This window comes from Indicator indicator, chromosome 5, assembly GCF_027791375.1.
Source record: "Indicator indicator isolate 239-I01 chromosome 5, UM_Iind_1.1, whole genome shotgun sequence".
Lineage (NCBI taxonomy): Eukaryota > Metazoa > Chordata > Aves > Piciformes > Indicatoridae > Indicator > Indicator indicator.
In genome coordinates, this window is record NC_072014.1 from 38,932,105 (window position 1) to 38,950,981 (window position 18,877).

Genomic DNA, 18,877 nt, shown 5'->3' on the forward strand with positions numbered 1-18,877 from the left:
ATGATGATGGTCTCATTGATTCTGTGCTGTTTATGTTGCTCCCCAGCTTTTGACTTTGGACAATTACATGGGCCAGCCACAGGATGAATTTATGTATCTTAAAAATAAGATTACTGGAAAAGCCTTTTGAGTTCAGGAAAATGAGTTAGTAAAAAAAAAAAAAAATTAGTAATGGGTAAAGAACTGGAAAAACCACAGCAACAATCTCAAAAAATAGATCTGTGGGAATCAAGGAAAATGAGAAGAGATTAAAAAAAACTAAAAATAATGGAAACAGTCACCCCAAAAAGTTTGTGTCAAATGCTGCAAGGAATGAGGAGAAAGAGCAGTTTATATAGAAAAATAATTTAAAAGTCTTTGGTAACAATGAATTCTTTGGATCTTTACAGTACTTGTAATCTAAAAATACTCTTCTATTATTCACCTAAGTATATTTTATAACTTACTTCCTAGTAATACTTTATTAACAACACTTACATAAAGGCAGGGAATCAGAAAGAGATGAAGAAAATGTCTGATCTGAAGAACCAGATATCTCACCTGGGTTCTAACCCAAGTTTCTTAACAAGTCTGTCTCCTTCCTCTGCTCACATAATACCAAATTTTCCAGATAAGAAGTTGTGTTTCCCTTGGGATGTTGTGTTCTTCCCATCACTTGGCTTTGAAGGTGTGTCCATGGTCGTATACCTAATCTGAAACCCACCAGCAGTCACTGAGGCATCTGTCAAAAACTTCAAGGTCATAACATTGCCTGGGACAAGAAAAAGAAAAGCAAAAGTTACATTTTTTAAAATCATTTTGAAAGTGCTCTTTCATTTGAGATCTTTCAAGTGAGGGTGGTGAGACACTGGAACAGGTTTTGCCCAGGAGGTTGTGGATGCCCTCTCCCTGGAGGTGTTCAAGGCCAGGTGGGATGGGACCATGACCAACCTGGGCTAGCAGGAGGTATCCCTGCCCATGGCAGGGGGGGTGGAACTGGATGATCTTGAAGGTCCCTTCCAAACCAAAGCATTCTAGGAATCTTTAGAGAATCTATCTAGTCTGTCCACTTCCAAGCTGTGGCCTGGGAAGATTCTTAGCCCTGCAGAAAATCAGGCAGATTTCACAGGCTCACAGGATGTTAGGGGTTGGAAGGGACCTCTGGAGATCTTTGAGTCCAAAGAGCCAGAGCAGGTCCTGCCAGAGCAGGACCATAGAATCTAGTGCAAGTCACACAGGAATGCATCCAGGTGGGTCTTGAAAGTCTCCAGAGAAGGAGACTCCACAACCTCTCTGGGCAGCCTGCTCCAGGGCTCCTGTCCCTCCGTTTTGTTTGCAGAGCCCAGAGGCTTTGCTGCACCCTCTGCTTTCTGCAAAGCTGTTGTTGAAAATGCTCCTCAGCTTCACTCTGCCTGTGAAATGTTAACACTTCATGTGTGAGACATCTGGCACAGAGCCTCATGTGGACCTGACACAGGGATGAGGCTGCTGTATCACTCAGTGTCATTTGCTGATCTCTACCATGCCTCTGTAAATTGGGAGGTCAGTGATGGCACAAATTTTTTACTCTTTCTCTACTGATGACAGATGTGAGCTTTTGGACTATTCCTAGACAGGGAACATGACATCAGAAGGCCAAGAAAGTTGCTGAGGGGTCTAGAGAACAAGTCTGATGAAGAGAAGCTGAGGGAACTGGGGCTGTTTAGTCTGGAGAAGAGGAGGCTGAGGGGAGACCTCATTGCTCTCTACAACTATGTAAAAGGAGGTTGCAGTGAGGTGGGGTGTGGTTTCCTCTCCCTAGTATCAGGTGATATAACAAGAGGAAATGGCCTGAAATTTTGCCAGGGGAGGTTTAGGTTGGAGATTAGGAACGATTTCTTTGCTGCAGGAGTGGTCTGCCCAGGGAGGTGGTGGAATCACCATGCCTGGAGGTGTTCAAGAAACCTGTGGCCATGGCACGTTGGGACATGGTTTAATAGCCATGGTGGTGTTGGGTTGAAGGTTGAACTCAATGATCTTAACCAACCAAAACAATTCTGTGATTCTCTGACTATGATTCTCTGAGTAGTCTGTGTGACATTGGTGCTACAGCAATTTTGTGACACCTTGTGGCAGTTTAGGCTGGGTGCCCCCTGCCACTGCTACATGAGATACACCTCTGGTGTCCTGGGTGCCCACCCACAGGGGTGGACACAGGAAATGGCGTATTTCTACCCATAAATCCTGCGCCCTATAAAGCCATCTGCAGAGTCATTCTCTTCCTCTTTCTTCCCTCTCTGCTCCCATGGGAGATGTCCTCTCTTATCAGGTAATGCCGGGGGAGTATCCTCAAGGCCTCTCAGGCCTGACTAGGCCTAATGCCAGGAGGAGAATGGAGGGGGGGGCAGTCTCAGACCTGGCCAGCCTGAGACTTGCCTAGCAGTAGGGGGGGGGAAGGAAGAGCCCTGAGGGATTGGGTAGACCCTCAGGTGGGAGGAAGGGAGGACTGGGAAGCTTTTGGGAATTCTGTGAGGGGATTCTGTATGCTTTAGGATGTTCTTTTCCACTATGCTTTGTAGTTTGTAGTTTTCTGTAGCTTCACCAATTCGCTTTTCCATTTAAACTTTCCATCACTCTCCAATCCGTTTGCGAGTGTCATTCTTTTGTCCCTTTCGGGGCAAGAGATGTTCTGGCTGGCCTCAAACCAGCACACACCTGAGCAAAAAGTAACTTTGATTTAGATGCAATCAGACCTTGACCTGCTGTTTGAACATAGAGAACAAAGTCTGTCACTGGCTTTGGAAGTGTTCCTGGGATCCTTGCTCTTGAAATGGGCCAAACTGGTGCATGAAGATGATGTGTGTAGGTTAGGCTGGGCTACTGGTGACAGATCTGCTGTGTAAAAAGACATCTTTGTGGAAACTTCCTTCTTGTTCATGGGTGTGCTACCACCTAAAGGCCAGCAGGCTGCACTCTGGTCATCTTCTAGCTAGATCTTTCTTCTTTTAGGTTTATTTAGAAGTAATTAGATGACAGAATGTGCTGGCACTTCTGAGCAGCAGTTTAGGATATGAAGCAGAGGCTGTCTCTTTGGACATTTTAACCATATATTATTAGGGACCAAAAAAAAAAAAAAAAAAAGGGATTTTGGCTGATTTTGGTCTTAACAAGTGCAAATACATTACCTGTGCTAATGATGTCATCTGGCAGCTCATCTCCACAAAACCTGGAAGAAAAATGCAAATGGTTATGACCAAAACATGCAGAAAGTATGCCACAGGCTCACAAACTGAGGACCTGCAATGAGTGGTGGCTCCTGTCCTGTGCTCTCCTCTGGAGCTGTGGTTGGTGGAGCTCAACTGGTTCTAAGTATTCAGTTAAAGCAGGTGCTAAAGGAGTTTTGTTCTTATCCTATACTGAGGCTTAGGGGAGGGGAAAAAGGAAACATTTGTCAGTATTAGCAGGAAGTAAATGAAGCAAAACAAGAAAAGGAGAAATTTAATGAGGTGTGCAGGGAAAGAGCAATGACCCAAGGCTAAGGAAGAACCTTGTCAAGATAAGCATTTAGAATAATCTGTAAAGGCAAAATTATTTGTAAAGGCAAAACTATGTCCTTCCTTTGCTACACACCATTTGGAAAGAGGATGTGAAAAGAGGCAGGAATTGGGAAGTGGTTTTTATCACTTTTTCTGGTTTATTTTCACTTTGGGGCAGGGACTGTCCCTCTGCACTGGGCACTGGTGAGGCCAAACCTCAAATGCTGGGTTCAGTTTTGGGCTCCTCACTCCAAGAAGGACATTGAGGGGCTGGAGTGTGTCCAGAGAAGGAAGCTGGTGAAGGGTCTGGAGAACAGGGCTGGTGAGAAGCAGCTGAGGGAACTGGGGGTGTTCAGCCTGGAGAAGAGAAGGCTGAAGGGAGACCTCATTGCTCTCTACAACTCCCTGAAAGGAGGCTGGGGCCAAGTGGGGGGTTGGCCTCTTATCCCTAATATTAGGTGATAGAACAAGAGGAAATGGCCTGAAATTGTGCCAGGGGAGGTTTAGGTTGGACATGAGGAACAAGAGTGGTCAGGGATTGGAACAGGCTGCCCAGGGAGGAGGTGGAGTCCCCATCCCTGGAGGTGTTCAAGAAACCTGTGGCCATGGCACTGTGGGACATGGTTTAATGGCCATGGTGGTGTTGGGTCAATGGTTGGACTCCATCTTAGAGGTCTTTTCCAACCCAAACAGTTCTATGATTCCGTATCAAAGCTGGACTTGCTTTACCTGCCCACGAAGCCATTGACATCATCATAGCTGTCATAGATCTCCAGGAAATCAGCCATGCAAGCAGTGTCATCTTCAACATCAAACTCCAGGAACTGCAGGTGAATGCGTTGTCCATACTTCACTCTGATATGCCAGTAGCAAATTTGGTCATTTTCATACTCATTTGGGTAGCCTGGTGACTTAAAGATGTGTTTGGAATCTGTGAAGACTCCACCACATTCTTTTCCTAGGAGGAAGATAAAACCATCAGGGTTGAAGCATTCCTTCTGGACACGGTTGTGGTTCAAACTTTGATGCACTTTGACCCTGGCAGAAAAATCACATTGGAACACCCAGTGGGGCAGGACTTGCCATCTGTCCTAGCACTTCAGAAGTGTCAGACATTCTGAGCTTGTGGGAGCAGATATTTGGGAAACAAGGGGTTTGATCCAAAACTCCTGACTGACTGGAAAAGCTTTCACTGAGTGCAGTGGACTCTGGGGCCAGAGTGAAGTGTTTGATGTAAAAGCACTTGGAGTTTCTGGCTATATCACACTGGCAGCTTTGCAGCTGTCACCTGGCATTCACTTTTGTCCTTTCTTCCTCAAAAAGCTCTTGCAAAAGTGCCTTCTGCAAGAAAGCTATTAAAGGCTGGTGGTCACATGCACTGCATTTTGCTCCTGCTGTGGGATGTCTCCTCGGGGAGAAAAACCACATATTTTGGTTTGATTCAGTCAGATTTGAACTCTGCCACCTCCCTGACTGTGGGACTCAACCAACCAACCAACCTGGGGACTTCACACTGCCTGGCTTTAGGATTCATAATAGTTCTTTGAGTTTATGTGTGGGGGATGAGTTAAGGGAGTTTCTTTCTAAGAGTGCTTCAGGTGAATTAGGAGCTGAATTAACCCTCTGAGCCTGTACATTAGAATCAGAATCACAGAATTGTTTCAGCTGGAAGAGACTTCTAAGATCAAGTCCAACCATCAACCAGCACCACCATGACCATTAAACCATGTCCCAGAGTCCCATAGAAACCACAGGTTTCAAGAACACTTCCAGGCATGGTGACTCCACCACCTCCCTGGGCAGCCTGTTCCAGTGCCTGACCACTCCTGCAGCAAAGAAATTTTTCCTAATCTCCAACCTAAACCTCCCCTGGCACAATTTCAGGCCATTTGAGCTCATTCAGTCACCTGATAGTAGGGAGAAGGACCAACCCCCACCTGACTCTCAGCCTCCTTTCAGGGAGTTGTAGAGAGCAATGAGGTTTGTCCTCAGCCTCCTCTTCTTACTAAACACCCCCAGCTCCCTCAGCTGCTCCTCACCAGCCCTGTTCTCCAGACCCTTCCCCAGCTTCATTGCCCTTCTCTGGACATGCTCCAGCCCCTCAATGTCCTTCTTGGAGTGAGGTTCCTAAACTGAACCCAGAACTCAAGGTGTGGCCTCACCAGTGCCCAGTACGGGGGCAGGATCCCTTCCCTGCTCCTGCTGGCCACACCATTGCTGATCCAAGCCAGGATGCTGGTGGCCTTCTTGGCCATGTGGACAGTTTCCCCAGGACTTACACTTTGGGCTTCTGTCCAGGTGAGAAGAGCATCAAAATGTTCAGGCTGTGGCTGTGCCACCTGCACACAGGCTTTGCAGCAGAGTGTCCATATACAAATAAAATACAAATCCTTTTAGGAGGAGAGACTGACATCATCTGCTGCTTGTGGGCTGTTCTGCACTCTGTTTGTCCTCTGCCCCAACCCTGCCCTTGGACAGCAACCACCTCTCAGCCCAGAGGAGAAGGCTGACAAGGAGAACATCGGGCTGACACGCAGCAATACCGAGTGCAGTAGCTCCCTCTTGCAGCTTTCTTTGCTGAACATCTGTGAGTGTCCCCCACCCCGCAGAGCTATTTGATTTACAACTGCCCAGCTCACACAAACAACCTCAGGCCCTCTGAGCACAAACAGAATGGCCACAGCTGGACAGACGTCATGGGCAGCTCCAGCTCTGGGCTCTGCCAGGCAGGGGAGGACACAAGGAGGAGCAGGAGAGCCAAGCTGTGCACAAAGCTTCGCTTTTCTCGTTGGTGCCCACTTTTCTGTTCTCCCTGCTGTAGGAGGTGGTACCAAGCAGTGTGCTCAGGTGGCCAAGAAAGCCAACAGCATTCTGGCTTGGATCAGCAATAGTGTAGCCAGCAGGACTAGGGCAGGAATCAACCCCTTGTACTCAGCCCCTGTGAGGGCACAACTTGAGTACTGGGTTCAGTTTTGTGCCCCTCACTACAAGGACATTGAGGTGCTGGAGTGTGGCCAGAGAAGGGCAAAGAAGCTGCTGAAGGGTCTGGAGAACAGGGCTGGTGAGGAGCAGCTGAGGGAACTGGGGGTGTTCAGTCTGGAGAAGAGGCTGAGGGGAGACCTCATTGCTCTCTACAAATCCCTGAAAGGAGGTTAGAGTGAGGTGGAGGTTGGTCTTTTGTGCCAAGTAACAAGGGAGAAGAGGAGATGAGGACAAGACCTCCTGCAAGGACAAGAGGAAATGGCCTCAAGTTGCCCCAGGGAAGGTTTAGGTTGGGCATGAGGAACAATTTCTTTCCTAGAAGGCTTATCATGGCCTGGACCAGACTGCTCAGGACAGCAGCAGAGTCCCCATCTCTGAAGGGGTTTCAGAGCTGTGGAGATGTGGTGCTGATGGCTTAGTGGTGACCTGGCAGTGCTGGGTTAATGGTTGGACTCAAGGGTCCGTTCCAACCACAATGATTCTGTGATTCACTAAACTGCAAGAGCAGCCATGTCAATAATTCACTCATCAGCAGTGTGCTGAATGGAGGAGGATTGGAGAGATGTCCCACATCTGGGAAGGTCTTGTCAGTTATGTTTGAACTTTGTCTCCATATCTGCTTTGGAGATAACACTTTTGTCCATCTAGTCACACTTATGAGGCTCTGCTGGGAGCTGGATCTCTCAGGTGTTTCAGTCCTAGACATGGCTCTGAGCTCCACGACACCGAGCTCTGACCAAGCCGGATCAGCTGTAGGTAACAGCAGAGTCTCCCAATAAAGGTCTATCAACACCCCCCTTGCAGGCAGCACATCGATGGTACTGAAGCTGACTGGTCCAGAGCCTGGGTGCCTGTGGCAGGCAGGAAGCATGGTGTGCAGTCAGAGGGTTGGAGCTGAGGAGCAGTGTGTTGGGCTGGAACCCACCGTTGGGGTTGTAGCAGTAGGCATCCCATCGCTCGCTCCGGTTGAGGCGAATCCCGTAGTCGACGATCCCGGTTCTCCCGAAGCCACAGTTGGCTCCAGCTTTTACTATGGGATAGCCAACTCTGCCCTTTGCCATCCAGCCAGCAGCACACACGTGGAAACCTGCAACAGGCAGGCAGGGAGGGTTGGATGTGGTAAAGCAATCCTAGGGAAGAACCTCTGCTTTATAGTCAAAGAAATCAACTCTTACTCAAGCTTATGGTCACAGAATCATAGAATGGTTTGAGTTGGAAGGGACCTTCAAGATCATCCAGTTCCAAACCCCCTACCATGGGCAGGGACACCTTCCACTAGCCCAGGTTGCTGAAGGCCTCATCCAGCCTGGCCTTGAACACCTCCAGGGAGGTGGCATCCACAACCTCCCTGGGCAACCTGTTCCAGTGTCTCACCACCCTCACTGCAAGGAATTTCTTCTTAATCTCCAGTCTAAATCTCTCCTCCTTCAGCATCAATCCATTCCTACTTGTCTTATCATTACAAGCCCTTGTAATAAGTCCCCCCCAGCTCTCCTGTAGCCCTCTTCAGGTATTGGAAGGCTGCTCTAAGGTCTCCTTGAAGCCTTCTCTTCTCCAGACTGAGCAGCCCCAACTCAATGACTTGGGTGTACTTGGCCTAACAGAACTTGAGCTACAGGTTGGAACAGGAACAGGTTGCCCTGAGAAGTTGTGGAGGCTCCAAGCCTCCAGCTTGCCTACTTTGTAGGACAAGTCACTGCCCATGGCAGGGAGGTTGGAACTAGATGATCTTGAAGGTCCTTTCCAACCCAACCCATTCTATGATTCTGTGGCACAGGAAAGAACAGGACTTTGTGAGGATGGTTTTAAACACAGATTATAAAATTGATTTGTGTCACAGATTCATAGACTGCATTGGTTTGGAAGGGTGCCTCAAAGGTCATCTTGTCCAACCCCCCTGTAATCAGCAGGCATACCTCCAACTAGATCAGGCTGCCCAGGGTAATGTCAAGTTTGATCTTGAATGTCTCCAGGGATGGGGCCTCAACCACACTCTTGGGCAACCTGTTCCAGCATTTCACCACCCTCACTGCGCAGAGCTTCCTCCTAATGTCCAACCTAAATCTCCCCTGCTGCAGTTTCAAACCATTGCTCCTCATCCTGTCCCCACAGGCCCTTCCCAGCCTTCCTGTAGGTCCCCTTCAGATACTGATTTGTCTTCTCCACAACATAATTATTAGTTCTTCATTGGAACCCAAATGGCCTTGATGGTTTCCTGGGTGGTGGGTTTTTAAGTGCTGTGCTGCCAGCATTTCTAACTGAGTTTTATCTTGGATGAGCTATAAAAGTCTGGGCTCTGGTTCCCCTTGTTCACATCTCAAGAGTTTGCAGCCTTAATGGAGAGAATGAATAAAATATCACCTACAGAAGACAGCTCAGAAAACAAAGTCTCCACAGAGTTTCATTTTCACTTCAAATACCTGGAATACCTCAAGTATTTCTCACTCCACCACCAACTCCTCTCTGTGCATCTGGTGGCTGAGAATTGAAAAACAGTAGCCTCAGCATTGTGCTCTGTCTGCTAGAGACCAACTCAGTGTTTTCACCCAGAGGAAGTGGAACATATTTATGGCATCCCAGGACTGTGAGCTCCTCAGAGGAGGCAAAAGTACCCTTTTGACACGTGCTGGTGCTGGGAGCCAGCTTCTGACTCAGCGGTGGGGGAGATTTTCCATTGTTTTCCTAGGGCTCTGCATGAATCGATCATTTCTGACTGGAGATCAAACAAATACTGCAGAGCCCATGCTCAGCTCTGGTTTGCACTCCAAGCACACCACTCAAGTATGGCTGGAGTACACAAGAAGGACATGGAACTGCTGAAGCAGGTCCAAAGGAGGCCACAAAGATGATCAGAAGGCTGGAGAATCTCTCCTATGAGGACAAACTGGGAGAGTTGGGGTTGTTCAGCCTGGAGAAGAGAAGGCTCTGGAGAGACTTTAGAGCTGCATTTCAGTATCTGAAGGGGAGCTACAGGAAGGTTGGGGAAGGACTGTTTAGAAGAGCCTGGGGTGACAGGACAAGGGGCAATGGTTTAAAACTGGAGCAGGGCAGATTTAGGTTGGACATCAGGAGAAAGCTCTGCACAATGAGGGTGGTGAGATACTGGAACAGGTTGTCCAGGGACGTGCTTGAGGCCCCATCCCTGGAGACATTCAAGGTCAGACCTGATGTGGCCCTGGGCAGCCTGCTCTAGCTGGAGGTGTCCCTGCTGAGTGCATGGGGGTTGGACAAGATGAGCTTTGAGGGTCCCTCCCAACCTGATGCACTCTGTGAATCTGTGACTCTGAGACTGAGAGGCTTTTTGCCCAGGTTGCAAACCATCTTCCCCCTCAGTGACAGAACACGACTGTGCTACCTGCAGAGCTGTCAGGGATGACATCTGCACATAATCTCCCCAAGCTCTGGGTGCAGCACGGTCCTGGAACCAGCAACATCCATTTGGGAGCTGTCTGGCCAAGCTGGGAAGCAGCAGGACCTCCTGCACCTGAGGGCTACAGAGAAATGTATTTCTCCCTAGGGAGCTTCTCTAGGAGATGTGCATTGCTGCTTTTCATATCATCAGTCAAGGTGTTTTCATCCAGTTTATTCATAAGAATGGTTGGGGTTGGAAGGGACCTTCAAGATCATCGAGCTCCAACCCCCATTCCACAGGCAGGGACATCTTCCACTGGATCAAGCTGTTCAAGGCTCCATCCTTGAGCCTTCTCTTCTCCAGGATGAACAGCCCCAATTCTTTCAGCCTGTCTTTGTAGGAGAGGTGCTCCAGCTCTCTGATCATCCTCATGGCCACCTCTGGACCCTCTCCAGCAGGTCCATGTCTCTTATATTGGGAGCCCCATAGCTGGACACAGCCCTTTCAGGTGAGGTCTCAGCAGAGCAGAGCAGAGCTGCAGAATCCTCTCTCTCCATCTGCTGGCCACACTGCTTTTGACACAGCCCAGGCTGCCATTGGCCTTCTGGGCTGCAAGTGCCCACTGCTGGCTCATGTCCAGCTTCTCACCCACCAGCACCCCCAAGTCCTTCTCTGCAGGGTTGCTCTCAGTCTCCTCATCCCCCAGCCTGGATTGATATCGAGGGTCAGCCCCGACCTAGGTGCAGGACCTTGCGCTTGGCCTTATTGAACCTCCCTCTGCCATCCAGAGGGACCTTGACAGGCTGGAGAGCTGGGCCCATGACAACTTCATGAGGTTCAACAAGACAAGTGCAAGGTCCTGCATCTGGGTCAGGGCAATCCCAAGCACTGATATAGGCTGGGCAGGGACTGGCTTGAGAGCAGTCCCGAAGTAAAGGACTTGGGGGTGCTGGTGGATGAGAAGCTCAACATGAGGCAGCAGTGAGCACTTGCAGCCCAGAAAGCCAACCAGAGCCTGGGCTGCATCAGGAGAAACGTGGCCAGCAGGTCAATGAAGGTGATTCTTCCCCTCTGCTCCACTCTGGTGATACCCCAGCTGGAGTACTGCATCCAGTTCTGGAGCCCCTATTACAAGAGGGATCCGGAGGTGCTGGAATGTGTCCAGAGAAGGGCCATGAGGATGAGCAGAGGGCTGGAGCTGCTCTGCTATGAGTACAGACTGAGAGAGTTGGGGCTGTTCAGTCTGGAGAAGAGAAGCCTCCCAGGAGACCCTCTTGTGGCCTTCCAGTATCTTAAGGGGACAAAAAGAAAGCTGGGGAGCAACTTTTTAGGGTGTCAGGGAGTGATAGGACTGGGGGGAAGGGAGAAATGGGTAGATTCAGATTGTATGTCAGAAAGAAGTTCTTAACCATGAGGGTGGTGAGACACTGGCACAGATTGCCCAGGGAGGTGGTGGAAGCCTCATCCCTGGAGGTTTTCAAAGCCAGGCTGGATGTGGCTCTGGGCAGTGTGCTCTAGTGTGAGGTGTCCTTGTCCAAGTCAGGGGGGTTGGAACCGGATGGTCCTTGAGGTCCCTTCCAACCCTGACAATGCTATGATTCTAGGATTCTATGGTTCCTGAGTCCACAACATACAAGACTGGCAACAACATGAAGGAGCAAGACAGAAAGCACAGAGCCATGATGTTGTCCAAACCTATTTTCCTGGCTGCCTCCAGCTGCTGGTAGGTGGCCAGGTGTCCTCCCTCGTACTCGCAGACCGCTTTTGCCTCGTTGTAGGTGAGCTGGTACTTGCCCGAGCGTGACTCCCTGTGGTACACTCCAGCTGCTCGTTCTGTGGGACCAAAGCAATCCATTATTGCAGCAACCACAGCACAGCTGAGCCACACCTGGGCTGCTCTCAGAGAACTCTTTGGCTTGGAAAAGGCCTTTAAGATCATGGAGTCCAACCATTCTCTAACTCTACCAAGGATGGTGCTAAACTGTGTCCCTCAGCATCGCATCTACAAGTCTTCATAGGATGTTAGGGGTTGGAAGGGACCTTTGAAGATCATCAAGTCCAACCCCAAGTCTTCTAAACACCTCCAGGGATGGGGATTCAACCACCTCCCTGGGGAGCCTGTTCCAGTGGTTGAGAACCCTTTCAGAGAAGATTTTTCTTCTAATGTGCAGCCTAAACCTCCTCTGGTGCGACTTGAGGCCATTTCCTCTTACCCTGTCATTTGCTACTAGGGAGAAGAGCCCAACCCCCACCTCACTCCAACCTCCTTTCAGGGAGTTGTAGAAAGCAATGAGGTCTCCCCTCAGCTTCTTCTCCTCCAGAAGAAACAACCCCAAGTTCCTTCAGCTGCTGCTCACAAGACTTGTGATCTAGACCCTTCATCAACTTTGTTGCCCTCCTCTGGACCCTCTCTAGCACCTCAGTGTCTTGTAGTGAGGGGCCCAAAACTGAACCCAGGACTCAAGATGTGGCCTCACCAGTTCCCAGTACAGGGCCACAACCACTTTGGTCCTGCTGGTCACACTATTGCTGATCCAAGCCAGGATGCTGTTGGCCTTCTGGGCCACCTGGGCAGTTTCCCCAAGACCTGCATTTTGGGCTACTGTCCAGGTGAGAAGACCATCAAAATATTCAGGTTGTAGCTGAGCCACTGGGAAAGCGGCAGGAAAACATGTCCCTCCCTGCCCAGAGGCATGTTCTTGCAACCCAAAGACATGATGTTTTTGTTTGGGAGAAGTTTAGAGCAACAGAGCTCGCCAGAATCTGGTCAGTTGTTGAACAACAGAAGATCAACAAACACAGGGAAGGACTCTCCTAGGACCACTCTTGAGGCAGTAGCCATGGGAACGCTGAGCTGGTGACAGCATCACTGGTTCTGTGTATCTTCTGTGACTCAGGGGAAGCTCCTTCTGGATTGCTATCACAGCATCCTTTTGGATGTAACTCAAAGTGCCTTTGTAAGATGAATCAGAGCTTTGTTTTGAATCTCCAGAGAAGTTATATCAGAGCTACTTGGATAGAGGAGAGGCAGAAATTAAAGGGAATGGAAATGTGAAATAAAAATATCTGAGCCTGTGTCACAAAGGGCAGCACCAGAACAATTGCTGGCTGACATTTCTGCTGCACAGAAAATGAATGCACTCTCTTCTTCATTTATTTTTTTTCCTCCTCCTTCTCTGTTACAAGTACAACATAAAGCAGCTTTCCAGGGAAACCTAGAAACTGTCACTACTGCTACAAGCTTTAGAAGCTTTTCACAGCTTGCTTGTCTGCTGCCATATGCATGGAAATCTGTCCCAGGACCAATCTAATCTGAGCATGGGGTTTGCATAGGTCTGCCTTATAGTGAGGGTAATCTGAGAGAGACAGATCTGCAAAACAGGAATGATTTTGTACAGTACTTATTTAACCATGGGGAAAACCAGAACCTTTTCTAGGGACATAATTAGAGTCAGCAGTTTGGCAAAATGTAGCCATGGTCACCACTGAATTGTGCTGAGATCCCTTCTTAGGTCATAGATTCATGGCATCATGGAATGGTTTGGGTTGGAAGTGACCTTCAAGATCATCCAGTTCCAGCCCTCTGCCATGGGCAGGGACACCTCCCACTAGCCCAGGTTGCTCAGAGCCTCATCCAGCCTGGTCTTAAACACTCCCAGGGAGGGGGCATCCACAACCTCCCTGGGCAACCTGTTCCAGTGTCTCACCACCCTCATGGGGAAGAATTTCTTCCTAATGTCCAATCTAAATCTCCCCTTCTCTAGTTTCAAACCATTAGTCCTCATCCTGTTACTACAGAAATCCCTTCCCAGCTCTCCTGTAGCTCTTTCAGGTATTGGAAGGCTGTTCTAAGGCCTCTCTGGAGCTTTCTCTTTTCCAGACTGAACAACCCCAACTTGCTCAGCCTGATGAGAATGATGCAGATCACAGAATGATGGTTGCTGGTGTAGTTTTGGACCCAGAGACAGACTTTGTAATCCAGTGAAGTAATTTGTATGATTGGCACCTTTCAGAGGGCTGAGAGCCACTTTCTGGAGTTGTCATTAGCATAGTCCCCATCACTGGAGACATTCTAGGGCAAACCTGATGGGGCCCTGATCAACCTGATCTCATTGGAGGCATCCCTGCTGACTGCAGGGGGCTTGGACAAGGTGACCTTTGAGGGTCCCTTTCAGCCTGGTGCATTCTGTGACTCTGTGGTCTTCTCTGTTAGAGGATTCTATTTGGAGGCTGTTCTCTTTATCTGACTCCCTGAAACTTCCTCTCCCTGGAGAACAGTGAGAACTTGCAGCAAAGTTCTTTCTTTCTTTCTTTGCCTGAAAGCCTGCATATTGGGACTATTCCCCCAGGAATTTCCCCACCCTCTGATCTTCTTTTGTTCTTCCTCAAAAGGTCATGGGTTACATGACAGGACATGTTTCTTCCAACTCACATTCCCTGATGTCTCCCCTTAAAGTCCAAAGACAGCAAAATCCTGCAAGGACAGTGACCCTCTACTCACCCACAGCAGTAGGAGATGGTGAAATGTAACCAAATTTCTTCTGCACAAACACAACAAGCATCAGATTTGGCCTCATAAAGCACTCTCAATATGCACAACACAAATACTGAATGCTAAAGAAAAAGAAATAGTTGGCTTCCAAGCAGAGGATGGCCACATAGAACTCCTGGCATGGGCCTCTGCAGGAGTTCAAGATTTTATATTTGGGCACTGGGCACAAACTGTAACCCAGGAGGTTCCATCTGAAGATGAGAAGAAACTTGTCTGGTGTGAGGGTGCTGGAGCCCTGGAACAGGCTACTCAGAGAGGTTGTGTAGTCTCCTCTGGAGAGCCTCCAAAGCCACCTGGCCATTGTGATGCCGGGCAAGCTGCTGTGGGTGCCCCTGCAGAGGGGATGGACTGGATGATCTCCTGAGGTCCCTTCCAGCCCCCACCATGCTGGGATGCTGGGGTTCTGTAATGCCATGATTACTTTGTTTACTCTCCAGGTAAAAGCTGAATGTGTAGCAAAAGATGATTTAATGACCTTCCACTCTGCATCTTCTTTATAAAGAATTGGAAAATTATTCTTCAAATTGGCCTCAATTAGTAAAACAGCTTCCATGATCCCTCTCATCACCAATTCACAGCTACATCCAAGGTGGCTGGTTGCAGCAGTCATGGAATCATAGAATCAGAGAATTGTTTGGGTTGGAAAAGCCCTCTAAGATCATTGAGTTCAACCACCAACCCAACACCACCATGGCCATTAAACCCTGTCCCAAAGTGCCATGGCCACAGGTTTCTTGAACACCTCCAGGGATGGGGACTCCACCACCTCCCTGGGCAGCCTGTTCCAATGCCTGACCACTCTTGTAGCAAAGAAATTGTTCCTCATCTCCAACCTAAACCTCCCCTGGCACAATTTCAGACCATTTCCTCTGCTTCTATCACCTGATACTAGGGAGAAGAGACCAACCCTCACCTCACTGCAACCTCCTTTGAGGGAGTTGTAGAGAGCAATGGGGCTCTGAGCAGCCTGCTCTGTTTGAAGATGTCCCTGCTCAGTGCAGAGTAGTTGGACTAGATAGCCCTCAAAGGTCCTTTCCAACCAAACCATTCTATGATCATCTGTTCCTACTTCTCCTGTGTGTCTCCTTACAGTCACAAGCTGGATTCCATGACTCATGAGGTGGTTGCTGCACCAGCTCATAGAGTGTGGCTCCAACCAGCTGAGCACAACAGAAATATGTAGCAGCTCCAGGAATTCCTTAAAATCCTTAAGGAAAAACACAATGTTCTGAGAGGATGCTTGTAAGTGTTTGTCTCTAAACCAGAGCAGTTAGCTCATGGCTTTGCTTTGGTGTGCTTTGTCAATCAGAGAATCATAGATTCACAGAATAGTTTGGGTTTTAAAGGACCTTAAAGGTTCCATCCATCCAGTTCCAACCTTCCTGCCATGGGCAGGGCCACCTCCCACTAGCCCAGGTTGCTCAAGGCTTCATCCAAGCTGGCCTTCAACACTCCCAGGGAGGGAGCATCCACAACCTCCCTGGGCAACCTCTTCCAGTGTCTCACCACCCTACCTGCAAAGAATTTCTTCCTCTTCCAGCTCAGAGCCATTGCCCCTTGTCCTATCACTACAAGACCTTGTAGAAAGTCCTTCCCAAACTCTCTTGCAGCCCCCTTCAGGTACGGGAAGGCTGTTCTAAGGTCTCCTTGGAGCCTTCTCTTTTCCAGGCTGAACAGCTCCAACTCTCTCAGCCTGTCCCCACAGGGGAGGTTCTCCAGCCCTCTGATTATCTTTGTGGCCTCCTCTGGACCCTCTCCAACAGCTCCATGTCCTTCTTGTGCTGGGGGCACCAGACCTGGACACAGATGGGGTCTCAGCAGAACAGAGGGGCAGAATCCCTTCCCTGTCCTGCTGGTCACACTTCTTTTGCTGCAGCACACTTCATGTCACTACATCCCAAACCTGTCTTGTACTGGATAATTATAAAGATCTCTGAGAAGAACTCTAAGAACTCTTTAAACCCACTTGAGATACATATTAAAAAAAAATTCCCACAGCATTTTACATCCATTTGAGGTATGAAACCCCTGTTCCCACAGAATTTAAACTCATCTGAGATATGAAAACCCTATTCCCACAGCATTTTACACCCATTTGAGGTATAAAAAACCTATTCCCACAGAATTAAAACTTATCTGAGACAAGGAAACCTTATTCCCACAGCGTTTTGCACCCATTTGAGGTATGAAACCCCTATTCCCACAGAATTTAAACTCATCTGAGATATGGAAACCCTATTCCCACAGCATTTTACACCCATTTGAGGTATAAAAACCCTATTCCCACAGCATTTAAAACCTATCTGAGCTATAGAAACCCTATCCCCACATTATTTTAAACCTGCCTGAGATGTAAAAACCCTATTCCCATAGAATTTAAACCCCTCTGAGATAAAAAACCTCTCTTCCCACAGCATTTTAAACCTATGTGAGCTATAAAAACCCTATCCCCACATTATTTTAAACCTGCCTGAGATGTAAAAACCCTATTCCCATAGAATTTAAACCCCTCTGAGATAAAAAAAACTCTCTTCCCACAGCATTTTAAACCTATCTGAGCTCTAAAGAAACGCTATTCCCACATTTTCTATAGCCCTTTTGAAAGCTTCTTTCCACTCTTTCGTGATGTGAGCAAACCCACAGCCAAAACAGAGCCATTTCTGTGCTTTCCTAGAAAGCCAGGAAACATTCTCACTATTATTTCCAGATCATTTAGTTTCATCTGTGGGACCCCAGGCATTCAAAGTATGCTCATGCAGAAAGTCAGTCATTCCTTTGGCAAATGTTTCTCTTCATACTCATTTTCCTTCATTAGAAGCAACTGTTGGTTAATGCTGTTTTCACTGCCTCATGCTGCTGGAAAATACATTCAAGGGAAATATTCCAGCTATTTTTTTTCCCCCACCTCCCCAACTCTTCAGAGAAATAGTAAAGACAGAAATGAAGTCATGAGGATAAAATACAGGGAAAATGATCACATGAAATGATGAAAAGCTGATTAAATGATCTGAAGATGATTAAACGGTCAAATAAATTGATCAAAAAATGACACAGAGAGCAAATAAAATGATCAAAAATGATAAAATGAGCAAAGAAAGTGATCAAAAGGTGATTAAATGATCCTAAAATGATTAAATGGTCAAATCGATTGATCAAAAAATGACACAGTGAGCAAAGAAAATCATCAAAAATGATAAAATGAACAAAGAAAATGATCAAAATATGATAAATGATTTTAAAAAATTATAAAATGTCAAATAAATTGATCAAAAAAATGACACAGTGAGCAAAGAAAATGATCCAGAATGATAAAATGAGCAAAGAAAATGATCAAAAGGTGATTAAATGAGCCAAAAAATGATGAAATGGTCAAATAAATTGATCAAAAAAATGATATAGTGAGCAAAGAAAATGATTAAAAATGATAAAATGAGCAAAAATATTATAAGAAAAATACATTATAAAAAAGGATGAAGTGGTCAAATGAAATTATTAAGAAATTAAATTATCAAATACAATGATAAAAAATTATTAAATGGTCAAAAATGATAAAATTATCAAAGAAAATGATCAAAATTGATAAAATGATCAAATAAAATGATCAAAAATGAGTGAGTGCTAAAAAAAGGTAAAATGGTCAAATAACATGACAAAAACTAATAAGATTATCAAATTTAATCATCAAAAATGATGAAATGATCAAATAAAGTGATTTTTCAAAAGATTAAATCATAGAATCATAGAATCAAGAAGGCTGGAAGAGACCTCAAAGATCATCGAGTCCAACTTGTCATGATCCAAAATGATCAAAAGAGCAAATATAATGAGGTTTAAAATGATTAAATGGTTTAAAAAATGATTTAATGGTAAAAAAATTATTAAATGGTCAAAGAAGATGACTTTTAAATGATAAAATTATCAAAGAAAATTATTTTTAAATGATAAAAGGATCAAAGAAAATGATCAAAGCAATTATTAAATGATTTTAAAATTATTCTAAGAAATTATTAAATGATCAAAATATGATCAAATGGTCCAAAAAAAGTAACGCAGCTATAATGCTTCAGCACAGCACTGTGGAGCCCAGAGCTCAACTTTCTCACTGCTGGCTGCTGCTCCTGCCAGACCAGCCCAGCCAGTTCTGCAGCAAAGCACCCAGGGCCGAAATCATTCCTTACCTAACCAAATCGAGTTGTGCAGCACTCCATCCTTGAACCCCCACGCTCCAGCCTTCTCCCACAGCAGGGCAGAGAAGAAGAGGAGGGCAATCATCTCTTCCCAGTCTATTAGGGCTGGGAAAAACCACTCAGGGTAAGTTCTGCTAGCAGCTGGCTAGATCCTAGTGGAACATCTGGTAGCCAGATCTTAAATAGTGCTTTCAGCTGTGAGGTCAGCAAGGCTGCTCCAATTGTGCTCACTGCAGGCTTCTTACACAATTCACTGTGGTGTCTGCAGTCACCCATGTGACTCACTTTTGGCTCTCTCCATCCCCAGCCT

General features: G+C 47.0%; 1 protein-coding gene across 1 annotated transcript; it reads right to left on the reverse strand.

Annotated features, from left to right (window-relative positions):
- Positions 1 to 587: 587 nt before the first annotated feature.
- Positions 588 to 18,652, reverse strand: TNFAIP6 (TNF alpha induced protein 6). Its single transcript, XM_054381334.1, has 6 exons — positions 18,559 to 18,652; positions 11,524 to 11,661; positions 7,402 to 7,563; positions 4,224 to 4,452; positions 3,144 to 3,184; positions 588 to 751 (listed from the first exon to the last, which is right to left on the reverse strand). Exons 1-6 carry the CDS (start codon positions 18,650 to 18,652, stop codon positions 588 to 590), a joined length of 828 nt encoding a protein of 275 aa, XP_054237309.1.
- Positions 18,653 to 18,877: the final 225 nt, after the last annotated feature.

Excerpts from the sequence above, each read along its gene's own strand:
- TNFAIP6 (XM_054381334.1), bottom strand. The coding sequence starts at position 18,652 with ATGATTGCCCTCCTCTTCTTCTCTGCCCTGCTGTGGGAGAAGGCTGGA. Across the intron at positions 11,662-18,558 it reads GCACAACTCGATTTGGTTAG|AACGAGCAGCTGGAGTGTAC; the intron begins GTAAGGAATGAT and ends TTGGTCCCACAG. Across the intron at positions 7,564-11,523 it reads GGAGGCAGCCAGGAAAATAG|GTTTCCACGTGTGTGCTGCT; the intron begins GTTTGGACAACA and ends TGCCTGTTGCAG.